Source organism: Thalassophryne amazonica, chromosome 16 (assembly GCF_902500255.1).
Source record: "Thalassophryne amazonica chromosome 16, fThaAma1.1, whole genome shotgun sequence".
NCBI lineage: Eukaryota > Metazoa > Chordata > Actinopteri > Batrachoidiformes > Batrachoididae > Thalassophryne > Thalassophryne amazonica.
The window spans coordinates 66,578,058-66,605,795 of record NC_047118.1 but is presented as its reverse complement, the minus strand read 5'-3'; the positions used below and the strand labels follow the sequence as shown (position 1 = coordinate 66,605,795).

The following is a 27,738-nucleotide window of genomic DNA, read 5'->3' as shown; positions in this document are numbered from 1 at the left end:
ACTGTAGGTCTTGATCCAGATTTTCTAAAGCACTATTCTGAACACTTTGGCTGACAGTTTTTCCTTATGTCTCCTTACTAATGTTGACATGATCCAGATCTGCAGTCTCATTCTCCTGAATGCCTCCTGTTTGTAACCGTGGAGGTAGTTCTCCCCCTGTCACTAACAGTTTTCTTACAGCTGAAAAACTTTTGTGATGCTGAGGGGTGTGTGAGGGATCAACCTAAAGTCTGTAATATTATCTCTCAAATAACAAAAACGGAAACAAGTGAGAGCCTACATATTGTACATAATCATCTACTGTACTGTAATCAGATCAAAAATCACAAAGCAAGGCACGTGTTTCAAAGAAAAATTAACATTGCATAAAAAAAATATCTGGACACAGATACAAATGAGGAAATAAACTGCCTTGATGGTTTCCTACAACAGTTCATCAACTTATAACACTTAAACTTGGAGAAGCAAATTGATTCAACTCAGATTAAATCTGTTAATTTTGAAAAATAATCCTGAAGTAGACACACACTCACACTCACATCATAAATACACTTTTTTCTTCAAATATCCATATATACAATCTCTATATGATCATAACTTAAATATCACATCTTATTGATTTATACCAGGAGTGTGGCTGCGTGTGTGTGTTTATGGGCGGAGGAGCAAAATGGAAAAAACTGAATTTTGCATATTTCTGCAACAACATCTTCAGTTTTTATTTGAAGGCGTCAACTGAAAGTCCACTCATCTTTATCTAACATATTTACATACATGGCAACACATCAATGGTAACCATGGTGATGCCAGTGTAGATGACAGGGATTCCAAGATTATCATGGCAACAGAGGGTGGGTGGTTGTGAAAGTGTGGGAGGAGATAGAGATGGAGAGAGAAACAGACACAGTCTTATTTTATTTCATCTTCTGGGGGGAAAATATTTAGAGGTCCCACAAGGCTGCTGGGAAATACTTGTGGTATAAATTTAAAAAATGTATTAAGCATGAAAATAGTTTTCTGACTCAATGCTCGGTCTTCCTACAATCACTGCATCACTTTCTGTGCAAAATACGTGAGGTTACTTTTAAGTGAATCATCCAAAAATGTTTTTACATTCACCAAGTTTGTCTTTATGTTCTCTTAATTTATCGGTGGCAAAATTACTGAAAAATAGTGAACCTATTTTCATTAGACTAAAAAGGTTGAGTTCGTCCTGTAATACAACAAATACAATAGTTAGATTTTGTCATTTTGGACAGATATGGTTCTCCTCTGTATTTTCAGCTTTTACTAAATGTATTAATTAATGTTTATATGTAATGATATGTGGAGGTGGGGTGGGGATGTTCTGCACCCTGTATATCTCCAAAAATGTTCCAGTGCATTAATGTTGTTTTTGTGTGCCTGTCCAGTGCTGTAGGCATTTTCCTTGTGAGTCCTTTGTGTAGAACTCCAGCTGTAGATTTCTGTTTGTCTAAAGAAGAAAGACGGGAGAAATATGTAACACATTTTGTTTAGGTCTGTAGCGTACTTCATCAGAAAGGCTGTTCAGGATGTTAGGTGGTGTCGTGACATCCCTTCTACAGGGGGAAACAAATCTATTCAATCTCCAGTTTTAACACACTGACATCAATGAAAAATGGATCATAATGATGCCAAACTTGTCCACCAAGATCATTGTGTTTTATGATCCTTATGGAACCACGAGTGGAGCCCACTGAAAAGTGAATTCACACACAAGCTTTTGTAACCTGGTCAGGGTCGGACTGGGAACAAATTTCGGCCCTGGCATTTTTCCTCTGGACCAGCCCACTATTGGCCTGACGAATCCACCCCCAAACACGCACACCCACCCGTCCATACCGAACCCCCAATGAACAAATACTATACACCTAAACACCATGAACACACACCTAAACACACACTTTCACTGTCATTTCACCTTGATCATAGTACAAAACGCGGACCCGGCGCCACAAGGGGGCGTCCTGATAACATTAAAGGCAATTACGTATTTTGACGAAATTACAAGTTTAAATGACTATATATATATATATATATCATGAGGTTTATGTCACAGAAATCCTACTTTACAATCACACTGCAGTCATTGTTAAATTATTTCCTTTTGCATTTATAATAAACATTTGTATTTATTTAGTGTTTGTTTTTATGGTTGAAATAAGATATAAATAATCTACCAGACTTCAAAAAAATATACAAGTTTCGATGTTATTTTATTTGTCTAAAAATAAATGTCTGAGGTTCCTTATGTTAAACAAGAAATTATCTAATCTGAAATAACAGGTGGTTTTAATACAGATGAAAGGTTTCTAAAGAACCATTTATTGATTTATTTACCTGTTTTAATTACAAGTGTTCTAAACTTTTTTTTAACAGTAATCAGAAATTTTGAGGTAACAACAACAAAAAAACATTTCCAATGATTTTTCTTCAGAAAACTGCTCTATAAATGAGCAGTCCTGTCACACGTTAATGTTTTGTATAGATCAGTGGTTTCTGCACCAATCGGATTGGTCCAATCCATTTGGTAGAGATCAGTGGTTTCTGCCACGGGTCTTCCGTGTTTTGGCCCGACGCGTCGTTCCTATTGGACAATGCGAAGGTACGTCACAGCTCAGAGTGTCGAATGTTGGCGCATCTCATCTCGACAGAACACAGGCTCTGTGTGGAATGCAGGAGATCACTTGACCGAGCATCTATACGTTCAAATAAGAATTTAAAAAAATACTGTCATCACTCTTCACTCTTAGTCAGTATTTTACAACGGTGCAGCGTAAATACACGAGCTTTCCAGGAGCGCACGTCTCCTCCGGTGCGCATTTTTTTTGGGGGGGGGCGACCCCGCCACTGTGATATCTATTTTTTTTTTTCCTGGTGCCGGGTCTGACAAAACGGAAGCAAAAGCACACAAGTGGGAAAAAAGTTTTTGTGTCTCCAAAGTGTGTGTGTGAGAGAGAGAGAGAGAGAGAGAGAGAGAGAGAGAGAGAGAGAGAGAGAGAGAGAGAGAGAGGGGTAACGTGTAACCACTGCTAGGATTCATACAGCAGCAAATTAAGGAGCTGAAGTCCGTAGCTGTTGCATTTAAAGATTAACAAAAGTAAAGCACAGTTAATTAAGATAAAAGAAACGATTCCAACCTTGTATCAGTAGAAGAGCGGAGAGAAGTCCAGGCGCCGAGGACTCAATCCATTCACAGGGGCGGGAGCGGCCGCCTGCTCTTCCTGCAATCTGATTGGCCACCCTGTATGCTTCTCCATTGTCATTGGCTGTTGGTCATGTCAATCATTGTGCTCGATGTAAGTCTCCGTTGTGTGATCAAACGGAAACAAAACTGAAACCTAGAATAAGACTGCGCTGTGTATGAAACACTACAGAACTTTTATTTTGACACAAATTCAGGAAGTGGCTCTGCAGCTGCGCCGATTAAATGCTGTAGCTTCACCGATCACGGATTTTCCTCGTGTTGACAGCAGTGCGCGGTTCAAGAACACTGTATATTTCCATAATCTCTATAAATATGGGCCGGCCGGCCCACGCACGTCTAAACGTGCAGCGGCCCACCGGGCAAATGCCCAAAATCACAGATTACCAGTCCGAGCCTGAACCTGGTTCAGTTGCTGTTTGATGAAGTGTGCAGTGGCTTTTCAACACCTGTTCACAATTATGCTCCAATCGTCATGAATTATTAAGGAATTCAACCTTGAGACTTGGAGAAAGGTCACAACTGGACTATGGCCTACTACATTTTGGAACAGATCTAGTTAAGATCTGTTGGAACCAGGATGTTCTAAATCTGTATTTTTTAAATACAAGAAGGCATGATGATTCTGATTTTGGAACCCAAGGTATGACTTTCTGGATAAGCAGATTCTCTACTGAAAATCAGATCATTCAGAAAAATAAGTATTTGATTAAATTTTCTTGTTGGCTTGGAAAACTAGAGCAGGTAGGGCAGTGGGATAAGGAGTTGGGCCATTAATATGGAGACCTGGCTTCAATTCCCAGTCACACCACCACACACCAAATGGTGACATTAAAAGGGTACTGCCTTGGCTGGGGAAGTAATCTGCAATGGACTGGCATTCCATCCATGAGGAAGAGTGGTGTCCTAGATTCTCATCTGCTTCATGCCATGAAATGTGGAGATAAGCATGGGCACCAACAAGCCTCAGTGCCCATATAGGAATTACTTCTACTTCTTCTTGGAGAACCAATATGGTTATAACATTCACAAGAAGATGTTTGACAGATGGCTGTCGTACCACATTAGGACAAATTATAAGAACATTCCTTTGAGGACAACAGTTTGAACAGGCAGCACAGCACTTGATTAGCACTGTTGCCTCACAGCAAATGGTCCTGGATCGCTCCCCACCTAGTCCTTTCTCTGTGGAGTTTGCATGTTCTCCCCAAGTTTGCGTGGATTCCCTCTGGATGCTCTGACTTTCTCCCACGTCTGAAGACAGGCAGATTAGTTGAACTGGAAACTTTAAATTGACCGTGATTGTGTTTGTCTGTCTATATGTGGTGCTGCAGTGGACTGGTGGCTTCTGGGTGTGCCCCACTTATTGCCCAGTGACCCATGGGATAGGCTCCAGCTCCCCATGACCCTTAATTGTAATAAACAGGTATTGAAGATGAGTAAATTAACAACGTTAATATTTTGGACAGAGAGGATGTTGCGTTGAAAGTGGTACAAAAGTACTCATTTGAGGTGTGGCGTCTGCCACTTACACCAAGACCATCTCCTATGTCCATCATGGACATAGGAGATGGTCTGGCAGTTAAGCTTTGGGCTTGAGACCAGAGGATCCTTGTTCAAATCCAAGCCTGACTGGAAAATCACTAAGGGCCCTTAAGCAAGGTCCTTAATCTCCTAGTGGCTCCCGGTGTGTAGTGGGTGCCTTGCAATTTGAAGCCTCACATCAGGGTGAATGGAGGCATTGATGTGTAAAGTGCTTTGAGCATCTGATGCAGATGGAAAAGCGCTATATAAATGCAGTCCATTTACCATTTCAAAGAGATCACAGGCAACAACCCATGTGTTGGCGAGGTGTTGAACAATTCTCCTGGACAAAAATAAAATCATCTTCCATTGTGCACCCAGATGGATTCCCACACCACTTTGTAAGATAGCATGGTTCATGCCTTGGTGGACGTTTGTGCTCTATTAAATACCCTTCTATTGTTATTGGGAATCATTTGAACAAGTTTGTTCTGCTTTGTCTCAGACCAAGGCCTTGTAGGCCTTGGGCCAGACCCTTGAAAGTGGTTATGTCACTACCACCTACGGTGGAAAAATGTACCACCCATAAAACAGTAGTTATATATATCTAGTTGCTATTTACATATGACAGCTATTCCAGGGTGGCAGCTCGAGCCAGGCAGGGGTTAATGAAGGATTACACAGGGATCAATGTTTATAAATGCTCTAATTATATTGGAAAGTATATCACATTATTTGTTTCAACATAAGGATTCCTAAAATGCACAATAACAACCAATAATTTCCATCACTTTTGACCAAAATTGGAACTTTACCTTCTGACACATACCAACTGTACCTGACCTTTGTTACTATTTTTGAAGTTTTTACCCCATAACTCCATAACATATAGTCACAGATAGTCTAAACTATACCTTTCTGGAATCTTTATGATCAGACAAATAATGTGGTATACTTTTCAGTATGACTGGAGCATTTTAAAAGTTTTACCCCTGTGTAATCCTTCACTGACCCCTACCTGGCTACAGCTACCATCCTGGGATGGCTATCATACATGTTTCAGTTTCTTGTAGATAGGTGACTGAAATGCCACATTAAAACTTTTGCCACTCTGGACATTAGTGACCAACCTATCTGGCTCAAACACTATAGCTTTTGTGTACTGTACAAAACAGTTTGGAGCAACCAAATGATTCTGACTATTAGTCCCAAGGCTGTTCCTGAAAATAGATCCTAAAGCTGCCGCCGTCGTTCTCGCCCTTCTCACCATCTCTCCTGTGCGTGTGTGTGCGCTATAGGACATTGTTCTTCTCCTTTACTGTGCGTGTGTGTGAATGTGTACACCAATGGTAATGATAATGATAATGATAAACAGTGAACAGATGCAGCCAGGACAAAAAAAAAAAAAAGATTTTGGTCCTGGGATTCTAACAATCTATCATTTGAACCCATTGCCTTCTGGTGCATCCACATCAGACGCACACGTGCAAATGCACGCACACACACACACACACACACACACACACACACACACACACACACACACACACACACACACACACACACACACACACACACACACACACACACGTTTCGCTTCTCAAGGCATCTGTTGTTCAGCCAACGCAAAGCGTCAAATTAAATGCAACCCTGCCATAAAACAAAAACAAAAGATTTTGGTCCTGGGATTCTAACAATCCATCATTTGAACCCATTGCCTTCTGGTGCATCCACATCAGACGCACACGTGCAAATGCACGCACACACACACACACACACACACACACACACACACACACACACACACACACACACACACACACACACACACACACACACACACACACACACACACACACACTGCCAGGAGTTGAATAGTCTTGTTTTGGTCACAGGTAACATTTCCACCAAGTCATTTACATCATCACAACACCAGAGGTCACCATTCCACACAGAACCAAGACATCAAACCAAAGAGCAAGAGATAGATATTTATGGGTATATTATATATTACTGTGCTAATGCAGGTCTTCTCAGTAGATATAAACTCTCCATGCCTAGAATGTACACATACCATACTATGATTCATTACACAGCTGGCTTTTTCAGTCACTATTAGTTTTTGTATCGGGTCACCATCGTGGCATCAAGACTCTTTGAGTCTCTTAAAAGACATTTGATTGCAGTTTCCTTCTTCATCTCTCCTCTCTTTTGTGAGTTTCTCTCTCCATCTGTCATTTTTTTGGTCCTTGTTTAACCTCTCTCTATTATTTTGTCATTTCTGCACTACAGTTACTTATGTCTATCACACGTCAGTCAGTCTGTGCCACTGGTACGACGCCATTATCATCTTCGTCATCAACAAGAAGATGAGGAAAAAAAGGAGTTGAAATGAAGCTTTTGGCATCCACAGAGCAGCCGTAGACAGGACGAGTGTTTGAGGGATGAAAAGGAGAGAGAGAGACAGAAAGAGAGACAGGCTTGTTGCCCATTGTGCCATCTGAGTCACTCGTGATGCTGCGTTGCCATGGAGACATTCTGAGTGGCTAGAATTACTCCAACATGGCGTCCAGCTGGTCGGCCAGATCATCAAACATGCTGCCGATGTCATCAAGGATGCTGACAGTCGTCTTCTGCTCAGCCACAGAGCTAAACCAACAAATAAACACAGAAACGTAAAATATACAGATAAATAATATAAATTAGAACACAAAGGTTTTGTGTGTAACTACTGTGTTTATGAGAACGTGTGCTATTTTGGTTCATAAAGATGCTGCAGCTCTATGTGAGTGAAGTGGTGACTAATCAAGACCATCCCAAGCAGTCAGATGCCTTCTCTCACAGATCATAAATACTGCAACTGTATTGATTAACCATCAAACAATTTGGTGTATTTTACTCATCCATTAACTGTACATGCAACCATGCGCTGGAGCCGTGCATCTCCTCATCCACTACATGACAGAACCGGCCTGCACCCTGGATGTCAACCATCCAGACAGACCACTAGTTCATTCTCACCTCTCTCAAGTAACCATCTGTCAGGTCAAACGATGGTGTGGCCTTGGCCTTCTCCATTTCTTAATGCTGAGGCACCTACGTGCTGGACCATGCACAGAGAACTGCACCATATGGCAAAAAGACCTTGTACGAAAGCTATCTAGTCATCGCCTTAGATTGTGAGTTAGTGCCCAAGTCTCAAAACTGTACACGTCACGCATAGGCCGAATGAGGCCAAATGGTGTCAGAATGACAAAATCGGCCACAGTATTGAGGTGCGGTCTGAAGACGGTCTACATAGTTGGTCCCATTCACTCGACTGTCCTGAGTGTGTTGCACAGTTCAAAACACTCTTGGTGCTGTCAAGATGGGACACACATCTGACAGGTGTCTATGTGCAGTTTGTGGGCCATCTGATCACAGTCTACATATACTGATGGCATCATCACAGCGTTTGAATCTATCTGATTGCGGTTGATTGAGCTCTGAGATCGATCGGTCACAGCAAAGCCTGCTGGCACGTTGCGCCACAGATGTCCACCTCCACTGGACCCCGGCCAGGGAGGGCAAAGAAAATATTGATTTGTAATAACATGTATGTGGCACGTATTCATCATGTGCAGTGAATGTGAACAGCGCGCAATCAAACCGAAAGCACTGTGTGCCGCTGCAGGTCAATGCATTGCACAGCCCACACTGCCGCAGATCTGAACAGGTTGTTATATCCATAATAGACCTTACAGTACAAATATATTTCCATTCCTCCCCATGGGCAACATAAATAATGTGAAATACTGTGCCCATCATATCTGTGACACCACGGGCAGGTGCACCTCACCGCTATCTCATGCGCAGTAATGTGTCAGAGGCTCAGAGCTGTACAGATCTCACCGTTGTAATATACATACACAATGTTTTTATTACTTCATCAGCATGTAACTCTGTAGGAGATATGACATGGAACTGTATCGCCAGGCCGTGACAACATTATTAAACATGAATCTCACCTTTTGCACGGCATGAGCATGCCACTGCACAGGGAGGACAGGAGCCACGGACCACAGCCTGTGGTGAAAAGCCTCTCACGCAGCTGCTGTGTGCTGCAAACAACCACGGCATAAATAAATCCCATGTGATAATTCAACCGGACATGGCAGTGTACAGAGTTGCATTGTGAGCAGAAAAATAAAAAAAGATATTTAAGTTCACTGGAAAGGCTGCATCTGACAAATGTTGTGCGTATGGGAAAGCTTGGCCCACTGCCAGCAAACATTATAACAACATGACAGTACTTCCACTGACTGACTACTGGGTTTTGTCCTCTTGAGGTAACTGTCATTCAAGCAAGACTCTCGCCAGAACTGCAATTCCTATACTCATGGCGAAGGAAGGGTATGTCCTGCTAAATATTGCTATTTTGTTGTTGTTTTCCCCCCAAATTCAATATTGTTCTTTTTGAATCTCCTTGAAATTCACCACATGTGAGCATAAAGCTCTTGTTGTGCCACTTGCATTGGCAGAAGTGTTGTGATGAAGGTAGAGCTTATTGTGTAGGCGAATGTGTGTTTTGTGTTTTCACTATTGGTATTGAGTGTGTAACTGCTGCATATTGTGCACGTCTGTTTGCTTTTTTTCAGCTGGTGTGATGTTCTGAATCAATGATCTCTTTGGTGTCTGTGTGTGTGTTTGTGTGAGAGAGACTCTCACTCCTCCTGCCGAAGTATTTTATCCTCCACCGCCTGCAATGCTGCAGCCAGGGATGCACTTGTCTCCTCCAACTTCTGATGCACCAAAGAATCTATGCCAAAATCCACTGTTGTACCAGTCTGTGGTGCCACACCTACGCCCGCCATCCCGCTGTCCACTGACACACCTCCGATGGAAGAGCGAGGGGGCTTTACAGGTGGTGGAGTCGGACTGGGAGTAGCCGGAGTTACGGGTGTTGTGGGGGTTTGTGGGGTGTGGGGGCTCTGGGCAGGTGGGGTTGGCGTCTTGGTGCTTGGCGGGCTGCTGGTGTTGGAAGAGGGGAAGAAAGGAGGCGAGCTGGTCTGTCTGGCCACCACAGGGTGTTGCTGCTTGACAGGGGCAGGAGCCGGTAATGAGGAGGGGGGTATGGTCATCGAGTGGATCAGCTTGGCCGGTTTAGGCGCAGTTGGCGGCGGCACCGGTCTGGGTGATACTGGTGGAGGAATCTTCTTTCCTTCTACTAAACATAGGAAGAGATGATGAGAGAAAAATGTCAGCTACCTATTTTATAAACACTACCCAATCTAGAGCCCGTGGATCCCCACAGGCGACGCGCTAGCATCTATATATATCTCCATATAGTCATTGGCCAGTTTATTAGGTACACCTGTTCAATTGCTTGATAACTGTCATAGCAGCAATTAAATGCTGAAGTTCAAACCGAGCATCAGAGTGGGGAAGAAAGGGGATTTAACTGACTCTGAATGTGGCATGGTTGTTGGTGCCAGGTGGGCTGGTCTGAGTATTTCAGAAACTGGTGATCTGCTGGGATTTTCATGCACAGGCACCTCTTGGGTTTACAGAGAATGGTCCAAAAAAGAGAAGATATCCAGTGAGCGGGCAGTTGTGTGGACGAAAATGCCTTATTGATGTCAGAGGTCAGGGGAGAATGGGCAGACTGGTTCAATGGGCAACTGCATGATGCCATCATGTCAACATTGGACCAACATCTCTGAGAAATGTTTCCAACACCTTGCTGAATCTATGCCACAAACAATTAAGGCAGTTCTGAAGACAAAAGGTCCAACTCGGTACTAACAAGGTGCATGGTGGATCTGCATGTTGGTTTGGCACGAGTTTTACGCCGGATGATTTTCTGACTCAACTCCCCATTCCATGGAGAAATGTAGCAGGGGTGGGGTTTGAACCAGGAACCTTGATGAATTATTTTTTGAATTAATTGCTGAAATTTTGGCAGTGCAGATTCCTGCAGGATTTGACGAGTGAGAGAAACACGGCCACGTGAAGGCATCCTGCATCCTGGACGTCTGTAAAAGGGCTGAAGCTGGAAAACAGTGTTTTAGAAATGACTGTGGACGGCACAGTGGCTTAGTGGTTAACACGCTTTTTTCACAGCGTTATGGGACCACTTCCTAACTGGTTCTTTGCGTGTGGAGTTTGCATGTAATCCCTGTATTCGTGTGTTTGTCCTCCGGGTGCTCTGACTTCTTCCCACTTTCAAATACATGTAGGTTAGATGACTTGGTGACTCTAAACTGATGACAGGTGTGAATGTGTCTGTCTGTATCACGCCTCTCGCCCAGTGACTGTTGGGATATGCTCCGACCCCTCCATGACCCCTGATTGGAGAAAGTGGGTATAGGAAATTACTGAATGACTGTCATAAAGAACTAAGTCCTTTATAGGCCCTGAGGCCCATTGGTCCCAGTGCAGATTACTTCCTCAATACCTATTTACAGCTGGGTGGAATGGGACCGTGCCGATTAACGTCTTGTCCAAGAACACATGCAGTTAGCATGAGCACGAGTCAAACCCATGTCTACATATCAGCAGGCCAGCTCCTTATCTACTGAGCTACCTGCAATACCAAATATGTATAATGTTACAACACACCATTACATTATGATGCACACAAATACACACAGTACCTGGGCTTCCAGGTGTCCCAGGGCCCGGTAGTGGGATTCTCTTATTGGAGGCAGGCTGCGGGGGAGTCTGTGGGCCTCCTTGCCTCTTTATCTGGGCCACAACAGGCTTGGGTGAGACGGGAGGTTTTGGTTTCTTCATCTGGCCTCCTTCAGTCCCCACTGGAACCGCTTGGTCAACACTGTCTCGACGAAGACCAGCAGCCACCTGGGTTTGATGCTGAGGTGGAAGCTGCGGCTGCTCAGTCACTCCAGCGTCAGCCTCTGGATGACGTTTTACAGTGGCCGTACCATTCTGGTAGGGAGTTGGCTGCATGGTGTTCGCTGCCATGTTGTGCACTGGCTCACTATTAGCCCTGCTAAGGTCCGCAAAGCCCTCAGGCTCTTTGTCACGGCTTTTGGGCCTTCGTTTGACGGTAGAAGACTCCTGGAGGGTGAAGTCAGAGCCATTAGGGTGGGGTTTGGAGCCGCAGGGACGTCGTTTTAAGGTTGTAGTTTCCTCCCCGGACACATCGTCCTGGTTGTAACCGTCATCTCCCTGCATGCCCTTGCCGTCCCCCTGCAGGCAGACACAAAATACACACTAACGGAAAATTCATACATTCATGACAAGCAGTGATTTCTGCACAACAGTTCACAAACATTGAAAAGGAAAGATAAATAACAAATAGAAAGCTTACACAAGCTAGATAGATAGATAGAGACAGTGAGACAGTTAGATAGATAGAGATAGAGAGATAGAGAGATAGATAGATAGATAGATAGATAGATAGATAGATAGATAGATAGATAGATAGATAGATAGATAGATAGATAGATAGATAGATAGATAGATAGATAGAGACAGTGAGACAGTTAGATAGATAAACAGACAGACATATATATTGATAGTTACCTGTCCCTCTCCTTCTCCACGACCCTGGCGGCGGATGGTCATGCTTCCCTCTTCAGCAAATGGCAGATTCTCTGTTGAGCTCCCGCTGCCTCCCGAGCTGGGATGGGGGGAGGAGGGTGGGTTGGGGGAGGAGGACGTGACAGGTGGTGAGGAAACTTCTGGCTGGATAGAGGAAGGAACAAAAGCTGACAAAGGCGGCTGGTCTCGCATGGCAGCTGCCACCAACTCAGAGACGGGGCCGCTGATGGTTCGTCTTCGGTTTACTACTTCTCCGTCCAGACCAATAGCATCATGTGTTTTCCCCACCTGGTAAACATGTAAAAGACATTTTATGTAATTTCTGCTACGCTTTTGGGTTATTTAGCACGTTATGAACAATTTTGTCTGTACTCAGTTGTAAGTACTGCTGTTAGTGTCCTCAAAGGTTCTCCAGGACTCAAGGTTTGGCTGTTGAGAACCAATTTTTATAACAACAATTACACTATAGTACAACATCTTAATGTGCTTATACTGCAAACTGGATGAATATTTTTACAGTTGTGACAGTGCTAATCCAACGTCCAAGCCGAGGTGAGGGAGCACCTAATACAACCTGAGCAAAAACACAGGACAGAATAAGACCCTAATTCAGTTACATAACCCCATTGTGAGAAGGAACTGCTCAACCTTCTGAGAGGAGGCCAATGGTTTAATTTCTAGGTTTGACTTTATTTAAACTTAAATTCCTACTGGTTTACAAGTTATCGACTTTGCTCAAGGGCATGTGTCATGTCTGCATCTTCAACAACAGACTGAGTATGTTTCTGTTGTTAATGTTTTTTGCTGCAGAGGGTATGGATTATTTTTTCACATATCATGGAGCAAGCCTTGTTGGCATGCTCAGCTTCAATTTTTTGGCATTTGAAGTCCTGTGTAGGCCCTAAGATCCGTAGATGCTATTGCTTATCTCCAGATTCCATAGTTTATCTTTAAATGGACCTCCACAATAGCTGTACGAATATAGTACAGTACCTGCAGGAAGTTCTTCTGCAGCGCCATGCCTTTGGCTCCTCCTCCTATAGAAGACATCTCTAACATAGCAGCAATGCTGCGCACGCTACCCATGCTGCTCGTCTCCACATTGCCCGTCTCAACAGACACTCCCAGGTCACTGGCCCGTCGTTGCTGATGGTAGGGCACATCCAGCATCCCACCTGTAGTGGTGACTGTCTGCTGATGGGCACTGGCGTCTGTCAAGTTGGAATTGGAACTGGAAATAGCTGAGCTTGAGCGTTTAGGTGGAGGAGGGGGCGGACCTTTCTTCTTCTGTCGGAGAGCAAAGGGCTGGTTGCGGGTGATGTTTTTGTCTTGATTGCGGACAGAGTGGCTACGGCTGACACGGTGGGTCACTGTGGCGTATTTCCCTCCTTCACCTCGGACGACAGTTGAGGCCTGACCTGTCACAGCTTCTGCTTCTCCTTCTCTTTCACTACTACCTCCTCCTGCCCTCTCATCACACTCTCCGTCATAACGGGTCAAGCTGTGGGCGCGTTTCTTTTGGAGAGGTGAGGGGTCTTCTCCCGCTCCTTCTTCTGTCACCTCAGCCTCTGGTGGAAGGCAGAGCAATGGGACGGAGGCCTGCGGTTGGGCAGTCTCCATGACTTCCACAGAAGGGTGGTGCTGTGTTTGTTGCGAAGGCTGTTGCTGAGGCTGAGCACAAGGAGCTCCACGGTGGGCTGGAGATGGAGGAGGGTGTGAGCGTGGTGACTCACCCTGGATGAACTGTGGAGACTGTTTGGGTTTAGCCTGTGGGGAAGCTGTACTCTGGATGGATGAAGATGAGGATGAAGAGGAGGTCCGAGTCTTAGTTGGGGTGTGAGGGGGTGTATAGGGAGGTGCAGGCTGGGAATGGGAATGGGAGTGACGGTGTTTGCCTTGAGATGAGATGCCACTTCGATGGGAGGAGGTGCTTCCCTGGCTGCTATGCTGCCTCATAGTCCGAGCCTCCTTCTTAGGTGGTCCAGCACCTACTCCACCTCCTCCTGCCATCACCTCCTCATGGTCTTTGCTAAGGGTGCGGGATCGTTGACCTTTGACATCCTGGCAAGGCTGGTTCATGGCACTCTGTAGCTCAGTGCTCAGCTCGCTGTCCTGGAAAGTGCTCATCTTGGGTGACATAATTTCTGCAGAATGAGATGAGAAGAGAAAACAAAGCTTTCAAAGTAGGACAGCAGGAAAAGTGCATGCTAGATTTATGGTGTGTTTACACATAATGACGACAAGTCACAAATGCCACGAAGTATACATTCTTGGCCACTGATCACGAATGTGATTATTCAGGGCAGAGGAGTCAGGAGTCCTCAGGAACTGTTGCAACCTCTTACCGCGCGTTGCAATTAACAGCATGTATCGATGGCGAATTAATAGGAACCATTATGCATGGTTAATAATAATGTTCCACGCTGTTAAGAATTGTCCCCCCCCCCACCAATATTCATGCTACCATCAGCTGCTGAACAGTTCCCATCGCTCCAGATTGCTCCTCAACATCGGACACTGTGCCATGGAGTAGTGGAGAAAGGAGGAGGGAGGAGACAGAGAGAGCCAGATGTCTGGCTCCACGCAGCTCTCCCAAGGCTCAGACTCGTTCTCCCGAACATCAGGCACAACAGCAGGTGGAACATCTGCATCAGCGAGCTGAGGAGCATTGGAACGAGACTTGGCATCACTGTCTTCTTTCGGTACACTGCAGCAATGAAACTGAATGCGGTACAGCAGGGTTTAACTGTGTGCACGTGAGAGAAGTGATTCGTAGTGGCACGCACTGAACTGTGACACCGTGTTACAATTTGTGTCAAAACTTGACAGTTTTTGTGTCAATTTGAAAAAATGCTGACAGTTTGGGCTCCAAGAACCATCACAGGAACCACTAAGAATGCTGTCACGCTCTATTAAGGATCGCTGCTAATCAAGACAGATCAACACGCCTAGTTGCGAAATCCACGACATGAGGCGAAATGATGGTGGTGCGTGACATTCGGGGAATATTTTTGAACAGCCAAAAACATGCTCCATGATTATTATGCACCGACACACACTGTTAAAAACCCTATTCAGATGTGTTAAGTCTCATTAAAAATGTCAGGAATGTCCCATGAATGACAGAAAAATGACATTCATAACGCGTCCTACTTATATGTAAACGCAGCGTAACTGCTCTGTTAAAATCCAAAATGTCTGGGCTTGCAATATTAAAATCTTCCTGGCACTGGGCCTTTCATCCTCAAAATGTTATGCCAATTTGGTGAAATTACATATTACCAGGGTACCCGGACATTGCCTAGGTGTGAGATTTCATAGACATTTGAGAGCTTTACACTCAGGTCCATACGTATTTGAATCCTGCCCCATACTACTCTGCTTTTACATACACTCTGGCCCATAAGTATTCAGACAGGTGGACATAGCCACATACATCTGCCTCTTATATATAAAAGATAATCTTACCATCTGGAGGTGGGCTGTCAACTGACACGACTTCTTGCTGATGTGTAATCGGTGGTGGCTTCTTTCTGAGTGAACCTCGCCCATCCAAAGTGCGCTGCATCTCAGCCAATCGCTTCACTGCCAGCATCAACTTTTTCTGGTGTCCTAATATTGAGAGTGGATATGACAGTTTTTTGTCAACTCTCAGGTTGTAGACTCAAACAGACTCACTCTGTAAGAAAATTAGTCTTACCCAGTTTGGTGATGCCTATCTCCTGCAGGTCCTCCCACGTAATGTCTGTGATGAAGTCGATGTTCTCATAACCGTTCTGCACTAACACTTGATGGTACTGGCTGAGGCCAATAGCAGACAGCCACTCTCCTAGGCTGGCCTGGAGGAACATCAGAGATATGAGTGCTCACCATGCTGAACATGTCACAGCTGGAAAACGACCCAGTGGAATCAGGTTTTTAAATGCCGATTTATGCTAGCTGCTCATATTAGTTTGTGTTCTCACTCAGTGTTTGGTTCTAATACCTAAAATTTCACTGCTGTCTATAATGATCACTTGCAGTATCACGTGGAAAGTTGGAGTCCAACTAGATGACAATAAATTCTACACAGCTTGAAAAGAGGCTGCACTGAGAAGTGAAAATCATCCACGTCAGTTCAGAAAGACATTAAATTCATTCAACATGTGTCCCCTCCAAACGTCTGTCAAATGATTTATTGATGACAGACAGCCAAGATTCTCAATCACTGTGTGGAAGAAGTTGCCCAAGGCACAAACAAGAACTTCAGTTTTCCCTGTATTCAGTGACAGGTAATTAGCAGCCATCCATTTCTTTATAACATGATTGCAGTCCCGAAGGAGTGATACAGGACTGACACAAAGTTAGTGGCAGCAACAGAGAAACTCCTGTGAGAGAGATAGAAAGAAAACCACTCCGGGGCAGACTCAGTTCACAGCTGAACATCTTGATCAATACTCACAGGTTTGTGTTCAGGCATCCACTCTGTGACGCTCAACTTGTTAATCTCTGATGTCATCTTCTTCCTGTGACCCGGTTTAGTGATTCCAATCGCTGTCAGATCCTACACATGCACACATACAAGCACACGTAAGATACAGTAGTGACAGGGGCACACTGCCCTCTGTGAAGAAACACAACACACACACGCACACACAAGGTGACGAGAGGTGACATCTGATGATTAGCAGGAAAAAAGAGGAAATGTAAATGTCTCCAAATCATAAGAAAAAACAAAGGTGAAAGCTGTGAGAAAGAACAATTCCCCAAGAATTTATCCTCGTCACTGTCTCACACAGATCATTGTTATTCTTCTACGCAGAAACACCAAAGTACTGAGTCACATGAAGTCAAAATCAGCCCCAGTAATACTTTGACATTGCTAAAGTTTTGGTGATTTTACAACAGCATATCGAAGTTGAAATCAGGTAATATCTGTGACCTTAAAGTGCAGACTTCCAGCTGTAATCAGTTCCTGAACAGTTTCAGGTGCTCTGTGTTATTCCCTTATTACTTCCTTTAGAAGTAAGCAGATCAACTATCTAGACTTGACTCCAAGTATTCACATTTGTTATTCGAGAAGATCCAAAATAAATTAAACCATGTGCACCAGATTCTTGTTTTTAAAAGTCATTAATGATGTATGCTGTACAATCATTCTACCTTGACAAAAGAAAAGTTCAAAGACATCATTAAAAGGCCAAATTACCATCACGTTCATACCGATGATGAGTGTGTGAAAACTTCTAACCACAACTGTACCTAAAAAAAACAAAAAAACAGCTGGGCAGATTTTCACCAAACTTGGCGAGAATATTACTTGAGCAGATATCTCGAGATGCCTAGCTTTTGGAGAGTATCAAACAAAAATCAAAGTCAACCAAAACATGATGTGAAAAACACATTTTCTTCTATATCTCTGCAACCAATAGGGTTACAGTGATGATTTAAAGTTTATATTCATCAGCAAAATATTTGTGATTGATGGGTAACTGACTGGACATGATATATCCCAGTGTGCACTGCACGAAGGGTTGCATCTTCCCTTTGATACCCTTCAATGAAGATGTGACAACTGACAAAAGTACCACCAATTGCTCCCACTGAGATTATCTCCTCACATTCAACAAAACACTTCAAAGGGCAGCCCAATCAGATCAGGTTTGGTAGCATGCACTGGCACAGCAGGGTTTAACATGCAAGACATCTCAGAACTACTTTGGGTGCAGATGGATAATTTAAGGTCAAAGTCTCCCCACTAATATCATCTATACATCATTAACCTTAGCAGTGGATCCTCTGTACATTTAACATGCAGGTCACAGTCACATGACTGAGCAGAACAACAATGCCATATTTGTATTAATTGGTAATCTATCAAGAGGAATTAAACACACCCAAACATTGCTTTCTTCCTGATTGTTGTGCAAACCTCTAAAAGAATCTGAACCTTAAAGGTGTATAGCCTTTAGGGTTTTTTAAGATTTAAGTCATAAAAATAATTTTCTTTGGCACCACTACAATGTTATTCCTTAGCATTTAAATAGTAGTATGTATAGTAGTATATAGGGCAGCACGGTGGCTTAGTGGTTAGCACTTTGCCTCCCAGCGAGAAGGTCATGGGTTCAATTCCCGTGGCCTTTCTGTGTGGAGTTTGCATGTTCTCCCGGTGTTTGCGTGGGTTTCCTCCGGGTGCTCCGGTTTCCTCCCACATCCAAAGACATGCGGGTTAGGTGGATTGGAATCTTTAAAATTGTCCTTAGGTGTGTCTGTTTGTTTGTCTATTTGTGGGCCTGCTACAGACTGGCGTCCTGTCCTGGGTGTACCCCGCCTCACGCCCTATGACTGCTGTGATAGGCTCCAGCCCCCCGCGACCCTTAATTGGACTAAGCGGTAGAAGATGGATGGATGGATATATATATGCTTCTACAATTATAACAGGGTTATATTCACCCTCTTTTTAATCTTTTTGATGTAATAGTCCCTCATTTGTAAGTATCTGAATAAGTCCTGATTAGTCAGATCATATGTATTTTTTTAGTTCTTGAAAGCTTTTCTCTTCACCTTTATTAATAGCTGTGCATCACTGTAATTCCTTTTTTGGTCTATCATCAAATTTGTCATCAAAAACAATCCATTATTGTAGTCCAATTTCTTTTGCTATTTTTAGTTGTTTCACCTTGGAATACCATATATCTAACATAAAGGGTATCAATGGATTAGGATTATGCTCCTCTTTTATGTAGGTGGGAGGGCCCCCTTTCCCCGATACATGTTTGAATTGGGTCTTTGAATGTAAAAACTTCAATATCTTTCCATCCAGCTACATAACCTTACACCAGTAGATTAGCTGTCATAATTGTGCAGCATGAACAATATTCTTTTACAATCGGGACTGCCAGTCTGCCTTTGTCTTTAGATAATTGTAGTCTAGTATAGCGCATTCTAGGTCATTTACCTTCCCATATGAATCCTGATATGCACTTATCCCATCTAGAGAATTGATCTTTTGGTATATGTATAGGCAGAGATAGGAACAGATGTGGCAAGATGTTCGTTTTTACCACATTTATCCTGTCATTTAATCCCAATGGATAAGTGAACTATCTGTCAATATCTTCTCTTATGTTTTTGTCAATATATTCAGTTACTTTTATATAATTTGGAAACGTCTTTAGTTATGTCCCAAATTTTAAGTTGTTAGTTTGGTTTGTAGCCTATTTGTTATATTACAGGTGTATATTTTGTAATCAATATTTAATACTGATATCGGTCTATAGTTTTGAGAATATCCTTTGTATCTTAATGGTTTGGGGAGTATAGTAATTATTGCTTCCTTCTGGGAGGGGGCCGGGTATTGTTTTTAGTTATAATTCAATTAAAAATAGTGTGTAAAAGTGCTATCAGCTCTTCACCAAACTTCTTGTACCACTCTGAAGGAAATCCATCACTTCCAGGTGCCTTATTTGATTTTAGTATTTCCATTGTTATTTATTTTATATGTTATTCATTCATTTTGTTTTTTGCCTACTGCGGGTAGGTCCAAGGAGTCAAGGAATATCTTTTTAGTCTTAATTCTGATCTGAAGCTGATGACTGGGTGTAAAGTTCCTTGTAGTAGTTTCTAATACCCCCGTCACACACAGCCGGAATCACGCAGAGTGGCGTTGGACTTATGAATCAGCGCACATCCGAAAGGTGTCGGATTTCAGTTCTAAAATGTTCTGACAGCCATCTCCGGAAATTGAGAAAGTTGGTCAAAATCGGCCAGCAGGCCCAAGTGTGACGCACATGTTCATAACTCTCTAGGCGCCATCAAGATGGGACACCTATCCGACGGCGGTCCATGTGTTATCTGAGGATCATCTAACCACAATTTACATATTCTGAAGGCGGCATAAACAGGATCCAAAATGATGTTAGCGCGTATGAGGGAACCTCAAGATGGATCGGGCACAAAAGCCTGCGGGTATGACATGCCACTTATCTACTTATAATGTCCCGTCCCACAGCCCAGATCGCAAAGGAACTGTTGATCGTTGACATGTATGTGGCATGCAGCCATCCATGTGCAGGTGATGTGAATACAGCAGAAACAAACCGAAAGTACTGTGTCCTTACAGTACAAATAATATTCCTCCCCATGGGCGACATAAATAATGTGAAATATTGTGCCCATCAGATCTGTGACACCACACCGGCTGGCAGGCAGGTGTGTACGCTGTCACACATCATGTCAGAGGCTCAGAGTTTTTTCTTTCTTTTCCCTTATGTTTCTGTTTCAAGTGTGTCAATTCTGCTAAATAGGCCTCGCTTTTAAGATTGCTTGTAATTACAATCAGTTTTGCTCTCATAATTGCTTTTAAAGCCTCTCACAATATAGTTGAGTCTGTCTCCCTATTGTTATTTTCTTGCAAATAAGTCTGTATGTCCATCCTAATTTGTTCAACAACTGATTTATTGTTTAATATCCCCACATTCAATCTCTATATTGTTTCTTTCCGTGTACAGTTCAAGTAGATCTTCAGATAGATGGTCCTATGGTCAGACACGTCTGTCACTCTGATCTGATATTCTTGTATTTTATCTCTGCTCTCTTTCTGCATAAAAAAAATAGTCAATTCTGGAGTACACAGAGTGTGTTGTTGAATTTACACTCCTTAGTGAGTGTAAATCTCTTCACACATAAAAAAAATTCTCCTATGTATTTTTACACAGTTTTGTGACAGATTTCTTCATTCTCTTTAAACTTGTTGTATCCATGTGGTATTCCATGAGCACATTAAGGCCATTGAGTCTGGTCTGCTTGAGGTTTCTTCCTCAAATCATCAGTTTTTCCTTACCACTGTGTGCTTGCTCTAGGGGTTGGTAAAGCTAGACCTTACTTGTGTGAAGCACCTTGAGGCAGCTTTGTTGTGATTTGGTGCTATATAAATAAAATAAATAAAAAAAATTAAAAGAGGCATGTTGTTCACCAATGTTGTCATTGTTTGTCCAATCAGCCCCTTCACAATAATGTGTTCCTTCTTTGTCATAAATATTTTTGTGGAAAAACTGACAGATATGTACAACACAATTCAAAATAATAAGCTTTTATTTGTCTTTGGAGACTTTAATATAGATTTCCTAAACCCTCATAGTTACGTGTACATATAGCTGAATTTATAAATTCTGTGTTTTTGTATGGGATTGTATCCAGTGACTACACATCCAACTAGGATAACTATGAATACATAGAGACATATTGAAAAAAATATATGAAAAAATGTTGCTGTGGGCAATTTAATGGGTGGACTACTTGTTAATGATATCAGTGATCATTTGTGCCAAAATTTGGAAATAAGAAGAACGTTGATAAACCTTGGATCAACTTCAGAATGCATGTAAAAATATATATATATATTTTTTTTTGTATAAGCAGTTTTTAAAACTCAGAACAAATTAAGCTGAGGGAATATAAAAGGTATATAAAAACTAACTAACTAACATTATGCGATCTTGTAAAAGGCAGCATTATAGTGATTTATTGTGAAAAATAAAGGTTCTTGGAAGCTTTTAAATGATATTATAAGAAAAAAGTTGTAAAAGAATATCCAGCTTATTTTTACACTAATACTGACATAATTGTTAGGAAAATAAAGCTATAGCAGATCATTTTAATGATTATTTTGTAAATATGGGTAAAAATTTAGCAAATTCAATTATCTTCTAAAATGTGCTCTTTGGATGACAGTAAAACAATAAATAAAATTTTGGATTCAATGTTTATTAAAGACAGATGAAAATTAAATAATTGACATAATTATTGAACTCAAGGGAAGAAATCAACTGACAGTGATAATTTTGATATGTTTTTGATTAAAAATATTATTGATTGTATTGTTAAACCTTTAACGTATATCTGTCATTTGTCATTAATGACTGGAAAATTTCCTTTCAACATGAAATTGCTAATTGATACCACTGTTTAAATCTGTTGACAAAGGCCATTTTCACTCTTACCACAATTTTCAAAAATCTTTGGAAAACGTAACAATAAAGAGGTTAATGATCTCATAACTAAACATCATATACGTAGTGAGCAGCAATACAGTTTTAGAAAGAATCACACTACTTCATTGGCTGCAATTGATTTTGTTGAACAAATTACTAAATCAATTGAAAATAAGCAATATACTGTAGGGTTTTTTATTTACATAAAGCATTTGATAGATCATACTTTGCTATTGGACAAATTACAGAAGTATGGTATCAGGGGACTGGCACATGATTGGATAGCTAGCTACTTACACAGTAGGTATCAGTGTGCCCATATTGGTGAGCCAAATGCTGAATTCTTGAAGATTACATTTGGGATGCCCCAAGGTTAAGTCCTTGGGCCACTGGTATTTCTTTTATATTTTAATGAATATGTTTGGTGTCCAACTCCGCAAGTTGTATTTTTTTTTTGCTGATGATACGGCTGTTTTGTAGTGGTGATCATTTGGGACAGCTCTTGGACATGATGGAGCAGGAATTACAGAAATTTTAACAATGTTTGATTCAAACACATTATCGCTCCATTTTAGTAAAACCAAGTGTATCATATTTGGAAACAAGTCCACCGAATATTGAAAGTGAAAGTGATACAAAATTTCTTGGTGTTTTTATTGATGATAGATTAAGCTGGAAAATATATTATGTTAAATCTAAAATGTCAAAAGCCATTGCAATTCTGCATGAAGCACAAGACTTCCTCTCCCAACAATCATTAACTTTATATCATTCCTTACTTGTCCCATATATAACCTATTATATTGAGGTTTGGGGAAACACGTATAAAGCTAATTCGAATCCAATATTTTTGTTACAAAAGAAAGCTATAAGAATTATCAGTAACAAAACACATCGCGAGCCAATGAATCCATTATTTGCCCGTTTTAAAATTACATCACAGTACAAATCAGCTAAGAATAAACTTTTGCCTCAACATGTCCAGAATCTGTTTAAAAGGAGGGTTTCTAGATATAATTTGAGAAGAATATTATTTTTTGAGAAATTAACACACACATTCTTTATTTTGTATTGTATAAGGGGTGGATATTTATGAGCTTTACTTCTGCCTACACCATTTCAGCCACATGGGTATGCTGTTAAGTTGTTCTTTCTTTTTATTTATTTTTTTGTTATTATTGATCTGTGTACCAAATAAATTCATTCATTCATTTTATTTGTCTTTGGCACTCAAATTTGGTTACAGTAGACATCAGTACTGCTACTCCTCTTTTCCACGTACAGGAAAACTTATACATATAATGGATACAGTCGGACCAATGAATTTTGATCATTAAAATCAAAATCTACTACATGTATAAAATGGACAAAATCCACTATATGTATAAAAAAGATAAAATCCTTGACATATATATATATATATATATATATATATATATATATATATATATATATATATATATATATATATATATATATATATATATATATACAAGTGGCAAAATCTGTATGTAACAGATTAGTTACAGTCAAGAGGCACAGAATGATCTACGGGAAATCCCCAGCACCAATTAGGCTTACGTATTTCCTTGAGTAACTCTCTGGGGCCCAGGGTATAATTGGCTGTTTCTGACTATTTTTGGTTTTACCTTCAAAATTTACCTTAAAAATAAAACTGGTTACTTTGCTTTGTTTGGTGTATTTTTTTCAACACATGTTGACTTTACAGTTTTTCTTTCATTCCAAAATTCACACAAAAAACTAAAATCCAAATGGGAAAAAAAAAAAAAAAATTTTACTGTGAAAACCACAAACGTTTAAAAAACCATGTTTACAACTTAGAATGCAAATATAGATTGTAAATTTTACAAACATATGTACAAATGTAGCAAACAACAAAGTTATATACAACTATATACATTAAAATGCAGGAAATGCTTCAGGCATTTTTTTTTTTTTTTGTACAACTTCCAAAGAAATATGATGCCACACAAATCATTTGTGCCACTCAAAAAACAATTCCTGCCAAACTCAAGACAGATTGGACACAGTCCTGAACCACAAGAGGAGTGTCACTCCCCCTGTTGTTCACCTGGAGGCAGTGTTGGCACTTCAATCTTTTTTTACATGGTCAAAATCTCCTCAGCAACAACCCAACATGGGACTCAGAGTCTGGTGGATTTGATGGGATGATCACTTAATTCAGTGATGTGACTTTTGCGCAGAGATGTGTCAGACAACTCCAGAGGGTTAAACACCTGACCTTGAATAGGGGCCTGTCTCATGTAATGGGTGGGTCAAAACTTCATCTGAAGAAATAAACATCTGCCTTAAATAAGTAGTGGGCATTATGTGCATTAAAAAGATTACATTTGGTGGAGTCGCTCTTGTTTCTAAGCTGCGGAGTGGTACCTGAAAATCCTCAGCCTGATTTATCCTTCTACAACTCCATAACTCCATGACCATGCAATGATGTTGATGTCGACATGCACATGACCCTTTTAAAGTTCTCCATTGCGTTGGTGGGTGTCTTAATGCAATTTACTGCAGGAACAGTGGCCTTTTTTGGATCAACTTGTCCCTCAATGAGCTTCACATCTTTATACAATCATCAACCTCCAAACCAATGGTACGTGCAATTTTCCTCCATGAATTGCTAGTCATTTTTAGTGTCTTTGTAGTTTTTAGACTCCCTGTTGTAAAGTTGGTCATATCTGCAGACTTCTGCAGGCTACGGAGAGGGTTTGTAGCCACGCAGAGGGCTCTGATCTAAAACGGATGTCTTTGGTTCACCACACCCAGGGATATGTGTGGAACCTAACATCATATTACAGTGCAGGCAGCAAGAAGCATTTTGGTAATAGTCGCCAGTCTTGAATAAAAGCCTGCCTCATTTAGGCACCGGGTTTGAGCACGATTTGAAAAAATAAATGCCTGGGTTTTTAATCAAGGAAATACGGTATGTACTTTCCTTGAATCGGCTAGCATCAGTGTTGAACTTTATTTCATATCTGTGTTGCGACTGGGCACACCCAGACTGCTCTGTCCAAATGGAAGGGATTTTTTTAAATGGAAATACATTGCGATGGGACAGGGCATTTCGTCTGATGTGAGAGAAAATCTGGTATATGTGGTGTTTATTACATGGAAAACCTTACAAAAGCATTGGGACTTTTGATTTTGTCCGGTATCCGGTTTAAATGATGACAGTTTATGTGAGTTTTACTGTACTGGAATGTGAGTTATAAAAAGTATTTTTGTATCCAATTTTTTAAATTTCGCATGTTTTGATTTTGATAAATGAGTTTCTTGTAGGACATTAATGTGTGTCTTTTCCTTTTTAAGTTTGGTCATTATTTTAGCTGTTTTGACTGAGTTGCCTAAGCCATTAACGTTCAAAGAACAGAATTTAATTTCTTGTTTTTGGTGTCCATAAGGCATCGTAGTTCTGTCTACTTTGTGGTGGTTCCTCCACAGACTTTCAACTGAACATTCCTGAACATATAACATTTTCAAGAACAGCTGAGTGAAAGTGACTGCAGGTCCTCATAGCAGTGACAGTGGCATTGATGTCAGGGTTGAGGAGTGCATGACACTCTGCACATTGGGAACTCCAATATGTGATGTTTATCAGAACTTTCTCACTTAGTTTTTACTCTGCCTATGTCGACATGTATCTATAATTCAGTGACTGCAGAGCTGATTAAATATTTTATGTGCGGTAAATTGTCAGGCTCAGTCCTCCTCAAAGACGAACCACAACAAGGTTCTACACTGTTATCACAACAACAAGAGGGAGGCAACCCTGAACACCATTAAGACTCTGGTAAGGAGGATTTATTCAAAGACAAAATCACAGGAGGTATTTTCGGCAGGGAAGAAAATGAGACTAGGTGAAACTCACCATGCAAACCTCAAATATTGTATTTGGGTTTTTCGGTTGCTTTTGTAAGACAACTGTCTTTTGTGTTTGTGTACTAATAACTTACATATTTCATGTTCACTTTGGCAAAAGCCTAGGCGTGTATCCTGTAAAATGCAGCGAGTGAGTCGGTAGGTAAATTAATCCATCCCCTCCAGGTTGTTAACGCTCTTTTGAAAAAACACTAAACGCTGTTGTCTTAATAGTCTCCAAATTTAAAAATTGCTTCACTTTGATCCACGACTCAATACAAAAAGTAGATTTTTCTTATGGAGTAATATCTCATAGACCTCTCTGCCACCTCCTGAACACTGCCTTCTGCTGGATATTCTGGGCTAGCTGCACGGAATCATCTTATCATCACATGCATACATGGTGCAGATCAGGAGCAGGTGTGATTGAAGTTACATGTAGCTTTAAAGGAACTTGTTTTCACCCCCAACCCAACCCACTGTGAAACTATTAAAACAAGTGCATCAGTGCAGTGGTGACAACGCAGGTCAAAGGTGAGAATGGAAGGTTTTAGGACGGTTGCTCGGGACTTTATCTAGTCCTTCTTGAATGTTCGTGATAGGAAGTGGCATGCATCTGGAAACCATGAAGGACAGCACAACACACAGTTGTGAGGACTTGTTTCCAGTGTGGTCCTTGGACTTGCCTGTGACCTCTCTGGGGATTGAGCGTTGGGTTGCCTTACCTCAGGGGTCATTCGTCTAATGGTGGGCAAGTCATACCCAGCGCCCAGGAAGTTTGGAGCGTAGACCTGCAGCTGAAAGTCGCTCAGCCATTGGACAACAGCCTCTGAGCTCTACAGGAGAAAAGACAGGGGGCATGCTGTCACTGGCGCCGTATCTGTCTCGCAATGGCCACCTTTCCTCAGCAGGGCCAAGTCAGGTTAACCAGGGGCAGAGGTTCAGTTACCATGACAACACATCTGCCAGTCTGTGCTGCAGGCTATGAAGTAATTTTTTTCACATTTCTTAGACATTTGATTTGGTTCAGATTTGTAGCTCCTGCACCAAACCAACTGCAGGGACAGAACTGACGGTACCCTGGTTCGTCCTGCTGGGCCCTGCAGTGGAATCCAGGCTGACGGTTAGGAAGGAGAAAGGCCCTGCCAACAGGCTAAATCTGTGTTCAACATTTAAATAAATCTACTAAATCTGTTTTCCAATGGCATCAACAGATCAAGAGTGCTCCTGCTTGGGGTATTTTGGTTTCACTTTTTTTTTTTTACAGTTTAAAGACATTTAGTCTTTAGCTAAAACTAGATGTACTCAGTGTTTTGTAAAGTTTCATCTCTACAGTCAGATTAGAGAGAACTACTTGATCAGAGAGAACACAGAGAGGGCCAACTTCCTATATGCTACATTGTAATTGGCTGAGCGCCGGCTGCCATTTTGAATGTGTGTAACTGGGTGTTGCTATAGACGCACAATGGCAGTCTTGGTGTCACTCTAGAGTCATATTAGAGACAAAAGTTTCTGTTTATGTCCATTTTTCATAACCATGGATCATAAGTATCATACCAGCAACATCAGAAAAAACAT

At 41.5% G+C, this 27,738-nt stretch overlaps 1 protein-coding gene and 2 long non-coding RNA genes across 11 annotated transcripts in view; all 3 read right to left on the bottom strand.

Annotated features, from left to right (window-relative positions):
- Nucleotides 1-281: 281 nt before the first annotated feature.
- LOC117527425 lies at nt 282-4,685 on the bottom strand. Its single transcript, XR_004565528.1, has 3 exons — nt 3,877-4,685; nt 3,630-3,817; nt 282-1,751 (listed from the first exon to the last, which is right to left on the bottom strand). It is a non-coding gene; the product is annotated as an uncharacterized LOC117527425 (long non-coding RNA).
- A 1,948-nt stretch (nt 4,686-6,633) lies between these two features.
- The window catches only part of caskin1 (CASK interacting protein 1), a 333,760-nt gene continuing 312,655 nt past the window's right edge, over nt 6,634-27,738 (bottom strand). For 5 of the 9 annotated variants that reach the window (XM_034189753.1, XM_034189756.1, XM_034189760.1 and 2 more), the window contains 9 exons: nt 26,886-26,996; nt 16,737-16,838; nt 15,996-16,134; nt 15,764-15,907; nt 13,289-14,439; nt 12,278-12,583; nt 11,386-11,965; nt 9,458-9,956; nt 6,634-7,399 (listed from right to left, as the gene is read on the bottom strand). In XM_034189753.1, the coding sequence (XP_034045644.1) occupies nt 7,303-7,399; nt 9,458-9,956; nt 11,386-11,965; nt 12,278-12,583; nt 13,289-14,439; nt 15,764-15,907; nt 15,996-16,134; nt 16,737-16,838; nt 26,886-26,996 (3,129 nt within the window). In that variant the 3' untranslated portion in view covers nt 6,634-7,302. The remainder of the gene's footprint in view (nt 7,400-9,457; nt 9,957-11,385; nt 11,966-12,277; nt 12,584-13,288; nt 14,440-15,763; nt 15,908-15,995; nt 16,135-16,736; nt 16,839-26,885; nt 26,997-27,738) is intronic. The other 4 variants (XM_034189758.1, XM_034189759.1, XM_034189754.1 and 1 more) reach the window with 3 other exon arrangements.
- On the bottom strand, nt 27,154-27,381 carry LOC117527427. Its single transcript, XR_004565530.1, has 2 exons — nt 27,347-27,381; nt 27,154-27,302 (listed from the first exon to the last, which is right to left on the bottom strand). It is a non-coding gene; the product is annotated as an uncharacterized LOC117527427 (long non-coding RNA).